Source organism: Peromyscus maniculatus, chromosome 18 (assembly GCF_049852395.1).
Source record: "Peromyscus maniculatus bairdii isolate BWxNUB_F1_BW_parent chromosome 18, HU_Pman_BW_mat_3.1, whole genome shotgun sequence".
In the NCBI taxonomy this organism is placed as follows: Eukaryota; Metazoa; Chordata; class Mammalia; order Rodentia; family Cricetidae; genus Peromyscus; species Peromyscus maniculatus.
The window spans coordinates 19158529-19175055 of record NC_134869.1 but is presented as its reverse complement, the minus strand read 5'-3'; the positions used below and the strand labels follow the sequence as shown (position 1 = coordinate 19175055).

Below are 16527 nucleotides of genomic sequence, written 5' to 3'. Positions count from 1 at the left end.
AGAAAGGAAACAGGTGTGGGACAGAATCTCTCCCGGAGCCCAATGTTTTCATCTGTCTTCCAGCCCCTGGGTCTGGGAGAGAACACATTGCTCCTGTCTTAGACACCAGCTTATGGTGACTTTCAAGATAGCCTAGGAAATGAATATGGTCAGCATCCACAGCCAGTACCGTTGAGACCCGTAGCTCCTGCCGCCTGCTTCTGGTTTATTCCAAATTCTGACACCCCCTCCCCAAAATCCCCAGCCTGCACTTGACCTTATCCTGACCCTCGATGACATTTAATGCCATTCCTTGCCCTGTTTCCTTTCTGAGCCTGGGGAGGAATTGGGGTTGGGTGAAGCTGGGAGACATGGTATAAAATCAGGAGGATCAAGTCTGGGTCATATTCATAGGTTCAAGGCCAGGCATTGTATGAGCCAACCTGAGCAAACATCACTCAGTAGTTATTTTTAGGAGCCAAAGTCTGACAGTCAAAAGACAAGCTCTGTGACAGAGTTGTCTAAAGAGTCTACCTTGGCCTGTTCAGAAGACACAGTGGGCCCCGAATATGTCCTTTTCAAGAACTCATAAATAGGCTGGGTGGTGGTGGTGGTGGCGGCGGCGGCGGCGGCGGCGGCGGCGGCGGCGGCGGCGGCAGCGGCGGCGGCGCACGCCTTTAATCCCAGCCCTTGAGAGGCAGAGCCAGGTGGATCTCTGTGAGTTTGAGGCCAGCCTGGTCTACAGAGTAAGATCCAGGACAGGCACTAAATCTACACAGAGAAACCCTGTCTCAAAAAACAAAAACAAAAACAAAACAAAAAACACCTCATAAATATGCCTTTACATGGAAAGGGGACTTTGCATGTTGTTCTAGCTAAATACCTCAAGTGGGAAGATTCTGTAGGTGGGTCAATGTTATCACAAAATACTTAAATAAATGATGTAGAAGAGTCAGAATCAGAAAAGGAGACAGGATGAGACAAGTGGAGATTGGAATTTGAAGACCTTACCCTGCTGGCTTTGACAGTAAAGGAAGGGACCAGGAGCCTGGGGACACAGGCTGCTCACAGAGGCTGGGAAAAGCAGGAGGACAGATTTTCCCTACAGTGTGCTACAGACATGTGACTTTGTGCCTTGACTTTACCCTATCGAGACCCGTTTGGGACCTCTCACATCTACAACTATAGGGTTATCTGTGATGTCACTACATTTATGGTAATCTGTCACAGCACTCATAAGGAAGTAATATACCATCCTCTCCCCCTGGGCTGCTGGCATCTGCCCCGTGAGAGGGGACTGCTCACTGCTTCCCAGACTTCCTCTGCAGGAAGAACTGAGGAGCACTCCCAGGAACCAGAAAGGCATGGGTCTCCTGCTTGGCCCATTTAATGCACTGGACCATCTCCAGCTTGGCAGACACCTTGACGCCTTGGCTCATTTCCTAGAACTGTAAAAGAAATTCTAAACACCAGTTCTCATGCTTCTGGTGAGAGTTTCTCTCAGTCCTGTACCAGCCTGCACATTGTCAGGTGTGCACATTCTCAGCCTTGGTGTTTCCACTATGCTTGGGGATCCTCAAATCTCCAGTTCCACATACCCTCTGACAATCAGAATCCATACTTTGCAGGCTCTTCTGAGTGTTAATTATCCACCTACCTACTCAGCTCCAAATCCAGCTTGTCTATCTATCTATCTATCTATCTATCTATCTATCTATCTATCTATCTGTCTGTCTGTCTGTCTGTCTGTCTGTCTGTCTGTCTGTCTGTCTGTCTGTCTGTCTGTCCGTCCGTCCATCCATCCATCCGTCTGTCTATCTAGTCTATCTATCTATCTATCTATCTATCTATCTATCTATCTATCTATCCGTCCATCCGTCTGTCTATCTAGTCTATGTACCATCTATCGCTCACTCTTATTTTGAGGCAGCATCTCCCTCTGTAGCTCAACCTGGCTTTGAACTTGGTGATCCTCTTGCCTTAGTCTCCGGGAGGATTACAGGCATGCCTCATCAAGCCCAGCTTTTTTTTTTTTTAACTGCTTTATTGAGGTATGATTGACATTTTTTTAAAGGTGCATAATTACTATATACAATTTGATGAGCTTGGAGAGCACTTTATACCTATGAAACTGCCTCACAGGCTGGGCCCTAGATCATCACCTCCATGAGCTAGAGCTCTGTCTTATTCTATCTCCCTTAGAACACACCAAAAGCTTCCATCATTATATGTCTTATTAAGTCTCAGAATCATATTATTGGATTGGAACAATGGATTTAAAAAGTAATACTTAGGTTTTTTTGGTTATAAATACACTAAGACAGGTCTGGTGGTAGAGGCCTGTAATCCTACCTACTCAGGAGGCTGAGACAGGGGACTCACAAACTCAAGGCCTGTTTAAGAATGAGCTCAAAGCCAGAGTGAGAACCTACCTCAAAAACAGAAATGAAAAAGAGTGGGGTCAGGAGACAGGTTCAGGGGCAATGCTGTGGAATATTCCTGTACAGTGCATAAATTATGCTCTGGTTGGTTTAATAAAGAAGCTGACTGACCAATAGCAAGGCAGGATAAGGTTAGGCAGAAAAACCAAGCTAAGGAGGTGAAGAAGAAGGGTGGAATGGGGGGAATGTGAATGAGCCACCCAAGAAGCAAATGCCAGAGGACCTGTAAAGCCACGGCCACATGGCAATACATAGATGAATAGACATGGGTTAATATAAATGTAAGAACTAGTTAGTAATAAGCCTGAGCTATCGGCTGAGCATTTTGTAATTAATATAAGCCTTGTGTGTTTATTTGGGACCAAGTGGTCAGGACAGAAAAGCTCTGCCTCCATTTACAGGGCAAAGGTGTTTGCCTTGTATGCCTGGCACCCGGAATTTGACCCCAGAACCCATGAAAAGGTGGAGGCAGAGAACAAACTCCACAGTTATTCTCTGACCTCCACACACGTATCATGGCATATATACATCAATAATAATAAAAATAACAACAATAAAAATAGAGAGCTTTGGGGACATAGCTCAGGGAGAGAGTGTTTGCCTAGTATGCTCCAGGTCCTTGATTCAATCCCCAAGAAACACAGGTTATCTGACTATGAACACTGAGTATGGACTCTGTGTCCTTCATTTTAACCTACAATATAAAGTGATGCATTCCATTTCTGCTTTCACACATACATGCTCCAAGGAGTACCACTGTCCACGTTCTTGCCCTCCTGAATGCCTGTGCTACACAGCACAGTGAGGGAAGCCTGCAATGTGCTCTCATCTCCGTCTTTAGTCCTTGCCCACGATTTATTCCCACCTCACTTTGATTCTTACGCATTACTTACGGCTCCAGAAAAGCATTGTGAGATTGGAAAGGGCAAAGCCTTAGCTTTTGAGACAGACTGGCACACCCCATTTTACCGTCAATGTCAGACGTTTGCATTGCTGCTCTATAAATCTCTCATGACCCAAGCGATCAACAAATAAAACTATGTTCAAAGCTCTGAGCTATGAAACAGCAAAGCCACGTCATCAGCAATTTCTCAACTCCAGAGGGATTTCAGTGGGGAGCAGGGCCAGGGAGTGTGAGGGACCAGAGAGTCCAGAGACATTTGCGGGGACACGTGTCTACAGATCATAGCTCTGCTTGGCTTGGGGACTGTCCTCTTAACTGAGGTCCTCTGTTCTGGCTTCCTACTGCCTAGAATACTCCCTCCAGCAGAAAGGCCAGCCCGGGGCTTCCAGGTGTTTCTGTTCATAAGGCCTCTTACCAGAGACATCGCACAACACAGCAGAGACTCCCACCCCACATCCCCTGTGGTGCCCCTTATCCTGACCTCTTTTTCTCTATAACACTTTTGTCTCCCGGATACAGCATATATTTAGTTGTTTCCTCATCTCCCTGCACTAAAATGTAAGAGAAATACTTAGTGCCTGCACATGCCCACGTTAGTAGGTGCCCTGGGAAGATTTTTAATCAATGCATACAAATATACTGTACATAGAGGCAATTTTTTCTTTCAAGAATTCAACTACCTTCCCAGACGCCTAAGGAGAATGTCATTTTATGAATGAAAATCAAGAAAAGAGAAAATTCTATGAGCTGTAGAGAAGAAGGTATACTCTTTTGTGTTTGGGTGACATGTTCTGTAAATATTTTAGGTCAATTTGGTTTATGGCATCATTTAGGCCCGGCATTTCTCCGTTTAGTTTTTTGTCTGAATGACCTGTCTATTGGTGAGAGTTGGGTATTGAAGTGACCCACTATTACCGTATGAGGGTCAATGTGTGATTTAAGCTATAGTAATGTTCGTTTTTAACTTGGGTGCCCTTGTGTTTGGGGCATAAATGGTTAGAACTGCAGTATTCTCTTGGTGGATTTTTCCTTTACTGAGTATATAGTCTCCTTGTCTATCTCCTCAGATTCATTTTGGTTTGAAGTCTATGATATCAGAATTTAAATGGCTAAACTGGCTTGTTTTGGGGGTCCATTTGCTAAGAATATCTTTTTCTATTATTTATCCTGAGGTGATGGCTATCCTTGAGGTTAAGGGATGTTTCTTGGATGCAGCGGAAGAATGGATCCCGTTTTCAAATCTAATCTGTTAGTCTTGGTCCTTTCATTGAGGGATTGAGAGCTATCAATGAGCAGTGATTGTTGATTCCCATTATTTTGTTGTTCCCTTGTGGGCTTTTTTTCTCTCTCCTCTTTTGATTTACTGGTCTGAGATTATTTATTCCTTCTGTTTTTGTGGGTGTAAAGTTAACCTCTTCAGGTTGAGGTATTCTAGCACCTCTGTAGAGCTGGGTTTGCAGGCAGTGCTTAAATTCGTGTTTGTTTGTTTGTTGAACATCTTTCTTTCTCCATTGATTGTGATTGAAAATTTGGCTGGGTGTAGTAGTCTTAGCTGGCATCTGTGGTCTCTTAGAGTTTGCAGAACATCTGCGAGGTCTTTCTGACATTTAGGGTCTCCATGGAGAAGGCATGTGTTATTATAATGGTCTGCCTTTATATGTGACTTTGTCCTTTTCCCTTGCAGTTTTGAATATCCTTTCTATGTTCTAACATTTGGTGTTCTATTACGTGGTGAGAGGACTCTCTTTTCTGGTCCACTCTCTTTTGTCTTCTCTATGCTTCTTGTACCTTGGTAGGCACCTCTTTTAGATTAGGGAAATTATTTTCTATGATTTTGATCCTTCTCAGCACTTCATGGAATTTTCTCTAAAATTGACCACGTACTTGAACATGAATCAAGCCTCGGCAAATACAAGAAAACTGAAACAACTGTGCATGTGTTATACACACACACACACACACACACACACACACACACACACACACACATATATGTGTATATATAATAGTTAATATATTATATGTTATATTTAATATATATTTAATATAATATATATTAAAGCTGGATATCAACAACAGAATGCTTAGAAACTCATGGAAATTGAACAATTTACTAGTGAATGAAATAAGAAAGAAATTAAGCTGGCGGCGGCGGCGGCGGCGGCGGCAGCAGCGGCAGCGCGCACACCTTTAATCCCAGCACTTAGAAGTCAGAGACAGGAGGATCTCTGAGTTCAAGGCCAGCCTGGTCTACAGAGCCAGTTCCAGAACAGCCAGAGCTACACAGAGAAACCTTGACTCAAAAAAAAGAAAAAAGAAAAAAAAAGAAAGAAAGAAAGAAAAAAAAGACATTTAAAACTTTTCATATGTGACTGAAAATGAAAACAATATACCCAAACTCATGGGAGACAGTGAAGGTAGTTCTAAGAGGCAAGCTCATATAGCATCAAGTGCCTACATAAAAAAATTGGAGCCATCTCATATTAGTAACTTAATGGCACACCTAAAGTCTCTAGAACAAAAAGAAGAAATAATGCCCAAAAAGAGTAGATGGCAAGAAATAATCAAACTGAGGGCTGAAATCAATAAAACAGAAACAGCATCAACAATATAGAAAGACTCAATGAAACAAAGAGTTGGTTCTTTGAGAAAATCAGTAAGATTGACAAACCCTTATCCAAATTACATAAAAGTTAGAGAGAAAATATCCATATTAACAAAATTAGAAATGATAAGGGGCTGGGTGGCGGTGGCCCACACCTTTAGTCCCAGCATGTGGAAGGCAGAGGCAGGTGAATCTCAGTGAGTTCGAGGCCAGCCTGGTCTACAGAGTGAGTTCCAGGACAGCCAGGACTGTTACACAGAGAAACCCTGTCTTGAAAAAGAAAAGAAATGAAATGAAATGAGAAGTGAGGCATAACAATGGACACTGATGAAATCCAGAGAATCACAAGAACAGACTGAGAATCACAAGAACACACTGCGAATCACAAGAACTCACTGAGAATCACAAGAACATACTGAGAATCACAAGAACATACTGAGAATCACAAGAACATACTGAGAATCACAAGAACAGACTGTGAATCACAAGAACACACTGAGAATCACAAGAACATACTGAGAATCACAAGAACAGACTGAGAATCACAAGAACACACTGAGAATCACAAGAACACACTGAGAATCACAAGAACAGACTGAGAATCACAAGAACAGACTGCGAATTACAAGAACACACTGAGAATCACAAGAACAGACTGAGAATCACAAGAACACACTGAGAATCACAAGAACATACTGAGAATCACAAGAACATGCTGAGAATCACAAGAACATACTGAGAATCACAAGAACACACTGAGAATCACAAGAACACACTGAGAATCACAAGAACAGACTGCGAATCACAAGAACATACTGAGAATCACAGAACACACTGAGAATCACAAGAACATACTGAGAATCACAGAACACACTGAGAATCACAAGAACACACTGAGAATCACAAGAACATACTGAGAATCACAAGAACATACTGAGAATCACAAGAACATACTGAGAATCACAAGAACATACTGAGAATCACAGAACATACTGAGAATCACAGAACATACTGAGAATCACAGAACATACTGAGAATCACAGAACATACTGAGAATCACAAGAACATACTGAGAATCACAAGAACATACTGAGAATCACAAGAACATACTGAGAATCACAAGAACATACTGTACTCCACCAATTGGAAAATCTAAAAGAAATGGATACTTTTCTTGATATATACCACATACCAAAACAAATCAAATCAGATAAGCAATTTAAACAGACCTAGAATCCCTAGTGAATTAGAAGCAGGAAGTAAAAGTCTCCCAACCCAAAACCCCCCAGGACCAAATGGTTTTAGTGCAAAATTTTACCAGACTTTCAAAGAAGAGTTAACACAAATACCCTCAAATTATTCCACAAAGTAGAAGCAGAAGGAACATTGCCCACTTTGTTTTGTGAGGTCACAGTTACCCTGATATTCAAACCACATAAATACCCAACAAGGAAAGAGAATTACAGACCAATTTCTCTTATGAACCTAGATGCAAAAATTCTCAATAAAATACTTGCAAACTGAACCCCAAAACACATCAGAAAGATCATTAACCCAAAGATGCATGAATTGTCCAACATACATAAATTGATAAATGTAATCCACTCTATAAATAAACTGAAAAACAAAACTCACATGATCATCTCATTAGATGCAGAAAAGGCCTTGCCAAAACCCAACACCCCTTTATAAGGGTCCTCGAGAGAGTAGGGACATATGTGCTTGCTAGTTTTACCTCAACTTGACACAAGCTAGAATCACTGGAGAGGAGGAAGCCTTAACTGAGAAAATGCCTCAATAAGATCGGGCTAAGGCTGGGCAGTAGTGGCACACACCTTTAACCCCAGCACTCAGGAGGCAGAACCAGGCAGATCTTTGTGAGTTCGAGGCCAGCCTGGTCTACAGAGCAAGATCCAGGAAAGGCGCAAAGCTACACAGAGAAACCCTGTCTCGAAAAACCAAAAAGAAGATCAGGCTATAGGCAAGCATGTAGGGCATTTTCTTAATTACTGATTGATGGGGGATGGCCCAGCCCATTGTGGGTGATGCCATCCCTGGGCTGGTGGTCCTGGGTCCTATAAGAAATCAGGCTGAGCAAGGCAGGGGCAACAAGCCAGTAAGCAGCACCCCTCCATGACCTCTGCATCAGCTCCTGTCTCTAGGTTCCTGCTCTGTTTGAGTTCCTGTCTTGACTTCCTTTGATGATGAACAGTGATATGGCAGTGTAAGCCAAATAAACCCTTTCCTTCCCAGGTTGCTTTGGCAATGGTGATTCACCACAACAATAGTAAAGACAACAGACCTCAACATAATAAAGACAATTTACAGCAAGCCCACATCCAACATCAACGTATATAGAGAGAAACTCAAAGCATTTCCACTAAAATCAGGGATACTCTCTCCATACCTCTTCAACATGGTACTTGAAGTCATAGCTCGAGCAACAAGACAACTGAAAGAGATCAAGAGAACACAAACAGGAAGGAAGAAGTCAAAGTATCTTTATTTGCAGATGATGTGAATGTACATATAAGTGACCCTAAAAATTCCACCAGGAAACTCCTAGAATCTGCAAAGCATGAGAATATATAATTAATAAATAAAAACCAGTACCCTGACTGTATACAAAGGACTAACTGACTGAGAAAGAAATCAAGGATACAGCACCTTTCACAAAAGCCTCAAAACAACAACAACAACAAAAATACCTTGGGGTAACTCTAACCAAACATGTGAAAGATTTGCATAATAAAAACTTTAAGACACTGAAGAAGGTATCAGAAGATGGAAAGATCTTCCATGCTCATTGGTAGGATTAACATAGTAAAAATAGCCAGTTACCAAAAGAATCTACAGGTTCAATACAATCCCCATCAAAATTTCAACACAATTCTTCACAAAACTTGAACGGACTTAATTCAATTTTTAGCTTTATATGGAAATACAAAAACAAAAACAAAAACAAAAAACAGGATAGCTAAAACACTCCTGAACAATAAAAGAATTGCTAGAGGTATCACCATCCCCAATCTCAAATTGTACTACTGAGCTACAGTAATAAAAAAAGAATGCATGGTATTGGCATAAAAGCAGACACATTGATCACCGTGTTTGAAGACCCAGACACAAATCTATATACCTATGCACACCTAATTTTTGATAGAGAAGTCAGAAATACACACTGGACAAAAGACAGCATCTTCAACCAAATGGTGCTGGTCAAACTGGGCATATTCATCTAGAAGAATGCAAATAGATCCATACTTATCACTCTGCACAAAACTCAAATCTAAACAAATCAAAGACCTCAACAAAGGACAGATTCACTGAACTGACAGAAGAGAGAGTGGGGAACAGCCTTGAACTCATTGGCACAGGAGACAACTTTCTGCACAGAACACTGGTAGCACAGGCATTAAGGACAATTATTAAATGGAACCTCATGAAACTGAAAAGACTAAGGACACTGTCCTTCAGACAGAGGGGCAGGCCACAGAATAAGAAAAGATTTTTACCAGCTACACATCTGATGGAGGACTAATATACAAAATATATAAAGAACTCAAAGAACTGAACAGAAAGCAAATAACCCAATTTAAAAATAAGGTACAGATCTAATCAGAGAATACTCAAAAGAGGAAACAGAAATGAATGAGAAGCACTTAAAGAAACATTTAACATCTTTAGCCATCAGGAAAATGCAAATCTAAACTACTTTGAGATTCCGTCTTACACCTGTCAGAATAGCCAAGATTTGTTGTAGGTTGTTTTTTACTCTTTTGGGGGGCCCACCATCCAGCTCCCAAATAAATCACTCACGGGGGCTTATTCTTAATTATGAATGCCCAGCCTTAGCTTGGCTTGTTTCTAGCCAGCTTTGCTTAACTTTAAATTATCCCATCTACCTTTTGCCTCTGGGCTTTTCCCGTTCTCTTCTGTAAATCTTACTCTTACTCCATGGCTTGCTGGTTGTGTAGCTGGGTGGCTGGCCCCTGGAGTCCTCCTCCTTCTCTGGCTACTTCATCCTATATCTCCAATCCCTCTTCCCAGATTTCTCTTTCTATTTATTCTCCCTCCCTGCCAGCCCCACCTATCCTTTCTCCTGCCTTGCTATTAGCCAGTTCTTTATTAGACCATCAGGTGTTTTAGACAGGCACAGTAACACAGGTTCAGAGTTAAACAAATGCAACATAAGCAAAAATAGTGCACCTTAAAATAATATTCTACTACAAAGATCAATAACACAAGTGACAGCTCATGCTGGTGAGGATATGGAGTAAGGGGAACACTCATCCATTGCTGATGGGAATGCAAACTTGTACAGCCATTATGGAAATCAGTGTGGCTGTTTCTTGGGAAGTTGAGAATAGATCTACCTGAAGATATAGCTATACCACTCCTGGCCACATACCCAAAGGTTTCTATACCCTACTACAGAGACACTTGCTCGACCATGTTTATTGCCGCTCTATTCATAATATCCAGAATTTGGAAACTGAATAGATGTCCACCAGTGGATGAATGGATAGAGAAAATGTGGTACATTTATACAATAGAATATTATGCAGCTGTTAAAAAATGAAATCATGAAATTCACAGGTAAACTGATGTGACTAGAAAAAAAAATCCTGAGTGAAGTAACCCAGACCCCAAAAGACAAATATGGTACATATTTGCTTACGTGTAGATGTTAACTGTTAAATCTTCCATAAGCAGGCTAAAATGTATATAACCACAGAGATTAGATATCGAGTAAGGGACTGGGGGAAAGATTGTATCACCCTAAGAAGGGGAAATAGAACAGACAGTTATGGATTGATGGGGGGAGCTGGAATAAGGGGATCAAATGGGGAGGGGATATAGGAATGGGGTGAGGGAGGGAATACAGGAAGGGAATATAGATAAAGCTAAGACCAATTTGAGGGTTTATACGAAAATCTAATACAACAGAAGCTTCCTAAATATATACATAGATGAAGGTGATCTAAGTGGAATCTCCAAATAATGGAGGAGGCAGACCCCCAACTGGACATCTCTTATCACCAAATGAATCTTCCGGTTCCGGGAATGGGTTACACCTAATGTAGTTGTTGGCTAAAGGGGCCCCATGGGAGCTCCCAAACAACCCAGGATATTGGTTGTTCTCCACAAACTGGTGATAAGGGTTCTATTGCTGAAGACAACACCTACACAACTCACTGAGCATGGAGAAGTCAAGCTGGTGCCTACCTGGAAGCTTCATCCCTACTGACTGGTGTTCATGGTCTGGAAGGTACTCTACCAAAGGAGAAACGTAAACACCGACCCCGCTACAAAACCTTCACTCTACAGTGGTGTGTTGCTTGTGGTTTTCCTTTGGCTCTTTTTCTGTTCCATTGTTTCTTTTGTCTTATTCAGGTTTGTTTGTTTTTGTCTTCTTTTTTTAACATGCCTATTTGCTAATGAGAGAGAGAGCAAAAAAAATACAGATTTGGAAGGGTAGGGAGGTAGGAAAGAACTGGAAGGAGTTGGGAGAGGGGAAACATAATCAAAATACATTGTTTGAAAAACATGTATTTTCAATAAAATAAAATAAAGCCTGGGGGTGTAAATCAAGAAAAGAAGATGTGCTGTGTGTGGTGGCACATGACTTTACTCCCAGCACTCGGGAGGCAGAGGCAGGCGGATCTCTGTGAGTTCGAGGCCAGCCTGGGCTACAGAGTGAGTTCCAGGACAGACAGAGATATGTAGAGATACCCTGTCTCAAAAAAAAAGGAAGGAAGAAGGAAGGAAGGAAGGAAGGAAGGAAGGAAGGAAGGAAGGAAGGAAGGAAGGAAGGAAGGAAGGAAGGAAGGAAAGGAGGGAGGGAGGGAGGGAGGGAGGGAGGAAGGAAGGAAGGAAGGAAGGAAGAGCAAATCTCCCATTTGCTCCAGCTAAGGAGATCTGTTCGAGACAGCAGAGGAGGAGGCTCCACGATGGCAGAATGTCAAAGCCAGAGGACAGACAGCGGACACAGTTCCCAGGAAGGAACTCCTAACACGAGAAAGGCTGAGGGAGATTGCAGGTTTTGTGCAGCTGGGGGATGGAGCTCTGCTAGTGATGCCTGGTTCTTAAGAGGCAAGGAAGCCCATAGGAAGCAGGACTCACCTAACGGTTTCCTGCTTCTGTCTCCAGGCTGCACCCTCCTGAAACCTTGCTCCCATATAAGCCTCTCTGCTCTCATAGCATCCTCCCAACATCCCCACAGCATCCCCACAGTATCCCCCACAGCATCCTCACAGCATCCCCACAGCATCCCCACAGCATCCCCACATCATCCCCACAGCATCCTCACAGCATCCTCACAGCATCCCCCACAGCATCCCCACAGCATCCCCACAGCATCCCCACAGCAGCCTCCCAGCATCCCCACAGCATCCCCACAGCATCCTCACAGCATCCCCACAGTATCCCCCACAGCATCCTCACAGCATCCCCACAGCATCCCCACAGCATCCCCACAGCATCCCCCACAGCAGCCCCACAGCATCCTCACAGCATCCCCACAGCATCCCCCACAGCATCCCACAGCATCCCACAGCATCCCCACAGCATCCCCACAGCATCCCCACAGCATCCCCCACAGCATCCCCCACAGCATCCCCACAGCATCCCTGCACGGGGGACACTATTAGACTAAGACCACAAAATTTTAGCCTATGTCAATTTGCAGTCCTATGTAGGGAGACGCTTTTAACATATATGCCTATACATGCATATTTATTTTATGCATGAATATTTCATTCTCCCTAACTTCTTTTCCAAGCAGATTGACGGCTTAAAAAATAGCGCTGGCATCACTCTTCTCTCACAGCTTTACTTTACCCACAAAGTCTACTTTACCTGGCACCAGACATACCTATGAGGAAGAGAAATGCTACCACATCCAAAGGGCGTAAAGGTTCCCAGGACAACAGGATCCGGCCAGTCACTGAATATGTTGGTGTACAGGCCACCCCAAGGAAGGTCAGAGTAGCTTTGGCAGATAGCTAGGCGGCCAGAAGGATAGATGAAATCCAGGTTAAGGAACGGACTGACCAAGCAACAGGAATGTTAACTGTTCTTCCAGACAAAGATGTTAATTGTCTTTCTCACATACATTCTATTTTATATTTATTGATATTCTGAGTCAAAGTGTTGTTTTGCGTTTTTATTTGGGGGGGGTGTTGTTTGTTTTTGAGACAGAGTTTCCCTGTGTAACAGCCCTGCCTGTCCTAGAACTCTGAGGTCTGAACTTTGTAGACCAGGTTGGCCCAAACTCACAGAGATCCACCTGCCTCAGCCTCCTGAGTGGGGAGTCTAAAGAGTGACTCTTTCCCATCATCAGAGAGCATGTCCATGGTGGAGTGGACCAACACAGAAGCTTCCTGACTTCCAGGGGCATGTTCTCCATTCTCCCCATGGGGTCACATTCCTGGGCTTCATTTTAGCTCCACATTCTTCTGGACCCATCTGTGGGTTCTCACAGGGAGTCTGACAATACCGGTCCTGGTAATGGCAGTGTCTCTAGACACCAAGGTCGCTGGGTGCTACCTAGTGCCACCCAATGATAATGGTGCTGTCCCAGCAAAGAGTGGTGAGGGCAGGTCTCCCCATCGGCATCCATGGGTAGACCCAGGCCAGGCGGGGCTGAGGACTAACAACAGATCTGTGAGTCATTTTTGCAAAACTGGACTGTACAAACCTCTACAAGACGGACTATGATGGAATCTTGAAGCCTTTTTTTCATTTTGGGTTTGCAGGAACGGATTCCCCCCAAATCCCTCTTTTCTAGAAAGCTTCTCTAACGGCCAAGTCCCCACAGGGTCCTCCATTTCTCGGAGAAATGCCCTGGGGTGCTTAGCAAAAATATCAAAGGGTCTCTGAACATGAAGAAAGGTTTGGGAATTGGAGGCATGTTTCCACTCTGTTTGGGGGCTCCTTTTCCCGACCCAGTGTGTCAGGATGTGAATGCTTGGGGGGAAAGGAATTGAAGAAACACAGGCCTCTCCCTCAGTGTTTCCTGCTGGCTGGAAAGACCCAGCGTCAGCACCAACTGCCCAACACCGCCTCCTTCGCCCTCCTTGCCTCCGGGGACGCTCATGAGGATATTAGGTCAGAGACGAGCCATCTACCAGGGCATAATGGAACTTCTTCATCTCTGGCTTCGCCTCTCCCATCGCTGGCATCTGGGCCTTCCCCACCAACAATGCCATCCAGAAAACCCGGGGCTCCTGGGTGGACTCTGCGGTCTCCTCCTCTTCTTCCGGGTCGTTGTAGTGGCGCAGGACGGGCTGTTTGTTGAACCCGCCTCTCTTTTGTTTGGCTTCTTCCATTTTTCTGTACAAAAAAAAAAAAAAAAAAAGAATTCAAGACATGGCTGTTTCCTTGGTCTTAGCCGCCTAATGACTCAGAGGCCGCTGTGGCCTCCTCCTGTGTGGCTACTGTAATCGGTGGCCTTTAAATCAGAAGAGCAGGAGTTTGAAGTAGATTCAACCCAGCCCTTAGGCAGGCCGTCACTAAGTGTTTTCCATTTTTGAAGATTTATTTATTTATTATGTATACAGTGTTCTGCCTACATGTTTGCCTGCAGGCCAGAAGAGGGCGCCAGATCTCATTACAGATGGCTGTGAGCCACCATGTGGGTGCTGGGAATTGAACTCAGGTCCTCTGTCTGGAAGAGCAGCCAGTGCTCTTAACCTCTGAGCCGTCGCTCCAGCCTGTGTTCTCCATTTTTAAACAGTTACTAAGTACCTCCCGTGGGTGGACGCACCAAATAGGCCCCAACCTCACAGGAACTGAGAATTAAGTTGAGAACTAATTCTTCCATGTGGCATTGAACATTTGAGACAAAATACTAACTCCCCCTAAGCCTTATATTCTTGACCTGTAAAATAGGGCTAAATAGATCTCACAGATGGGCTGGAGAGGTGGCTTAGTGGTTAAGAGCACTGGCTGCACGCAACCTAAGTCAGAAGCTCATTTTTTAATAAAAGGGGGACCTGCAGGGTCCTGGCCCCCGTTTTGGGTACCTGTTGCCTTGCTTGCTGACCTTGACCTTGATATCCTCCCTGTGCTAATTCCCTGCCGGGTTCCACCCTCCTAACTGCTTAAGGGAAGTTCCTTGTCTGTGTATCCTACATAATGGGCATTAACAGCTTAGATGCAAGATTGTAAAACATCAGTATCGAACTTCTGCCCTCTGGGGTCCTCCCATTGTGCTGTAAGCCTGTATTTAAGACCTTTCCCCTCCTTCAATAAACAGCATTGGGCATTAAAAAAAAAAGCCACCTATTAACAATAAAGAAAAATTAAGATAAACACACACACACACACACACACACACACACACACACACACACACACACACCAAGAGTACTGGCTGTCCTTCCAGAGGACCAGGGTTCAAATCCCAGCACCCACACGGCAGCTCACAAGTGTCTGCAACTCCAGCTCCAGGGGATCTGACACCTTCACACAGACAGACAGACGACAGACATGCAGGCAAAACATGAATTCACATGAAACAAAAATATGTCACAGAAATGTAAGTATTCTTTGTTCAGTGTGTGCATGTGCGCATGCACACATACATGCATACACACACTTGGACTCCATAAACGCTGCTTGTATTCATTACAATTCTTCAGGGGGCATGAATGTGTTATTATTGAGCATGTGATGGCAAAGGAAGAAGGGGCTGAACAGAAAACCAACTAGTTTCGAGGTTTCAAACTAAGACAGGGAGGCAGGCTCTAGAACACGGAGTCAGTCACGTACAAGTATAAACTAGGCACCTTCTACTGGGCAAAACCAGCTTTCCCATAGGAAGAATACTGATTATCACCATTCTAAAGACAGTGCCCACGTTACACAGCCTACATGTAAAGCCAGGGTTCGAGGCCACACCTCCAAGATCCACCAAATCAGCCACTGGAAACAACCCTTCTATGAACCCAGCCCAGCTTTTTGACCCCAACACATGCAAACACACGAATGTGGGGAAACCCACATACGTTTGCACGCCCAAGCATGCCAAGTAAAGCTGTTGGCCAAACACCATCAGGAGAGGCCAGGAGCCAGGCTTGCAAGGATGAGGTCACACACCCGAGAGACCTTTATGGCTCTCTTGCAGACCATCATTACCTATTTACCCAAGCATGGACTGGCCTCTTCTCCACGGTCTCAGTGACCAGAAGTGCACTGTCGAGCTCCTCAGATATTTAGACAGAACAGAGGGATGGAATCGGGTAGTTCCCGGTACTTGAGAAGGATGGGAAGTACCAGGACTCTGATGAAGAATGGAAAGCTTCTAGAAGATTTAGCATGTTGAAGTGGATATAGAGAGAGCTAAAAACAAATGGATTTCAGAAACAGTATGGAAAAAAATGTCTAAAATTGCCCTGGGCAAGACCCTTCAGACAGGCACATCATCAGATCAGGAAGTGTGGTGCTGTCACGTTGAGATGCACTTGAAATCTAGAATGGAGATGACAGATGTCAACAAGGCTCTTGGGGTGTTTGGGTGAACTGGATTCTGTGTGTGTGTGTGCACATCAGGAGTGGAGTGGCCGCGGCCTGAGTGAATGAATGCACACATT

The 16527-nt window shown here is 43.9% G+C and overlaps 1 protein-coding gene across 6 annotated transcripts in view; it reads right to left on the bottom strand.

The window, feature by feature from the left end:
• LOC107402647 (uncharacterized protein C3orf20-like) overlaps window positions 1–16527 on the bottom strand; it is a 94581-nt gene that overhangs the window by 50346 nt on the left and 27708 nt on the right. For 5 of the 6 annotated variants that reach the window (XR_006065213.1, XM_042263274.2, XM_016006928.3 and 2 more), the window contains exons 8-9: window positions 14039–14266; window positions 12807–12956 (exon numbers count right to left, since the gene is read on the bottom strand). The exons of the other annotated variant lie outside the window; for it this stretch is intronic. Coding sequence is in view for 4 of the 5 variants with exons in the window: in XM_042263274.2 (XP_042119208.1) it covers window positions 12807–12956; window positions 14039–14266 (378 nt within the window). In the remaining variant the exon portion in view is untranslated. The remainder of the gene's footprint in view (window positions 1–12806; window positions 12957–14038; window positions 14267–16527) is intronic. 6 annotated transcript variants of the gene reach the window in all.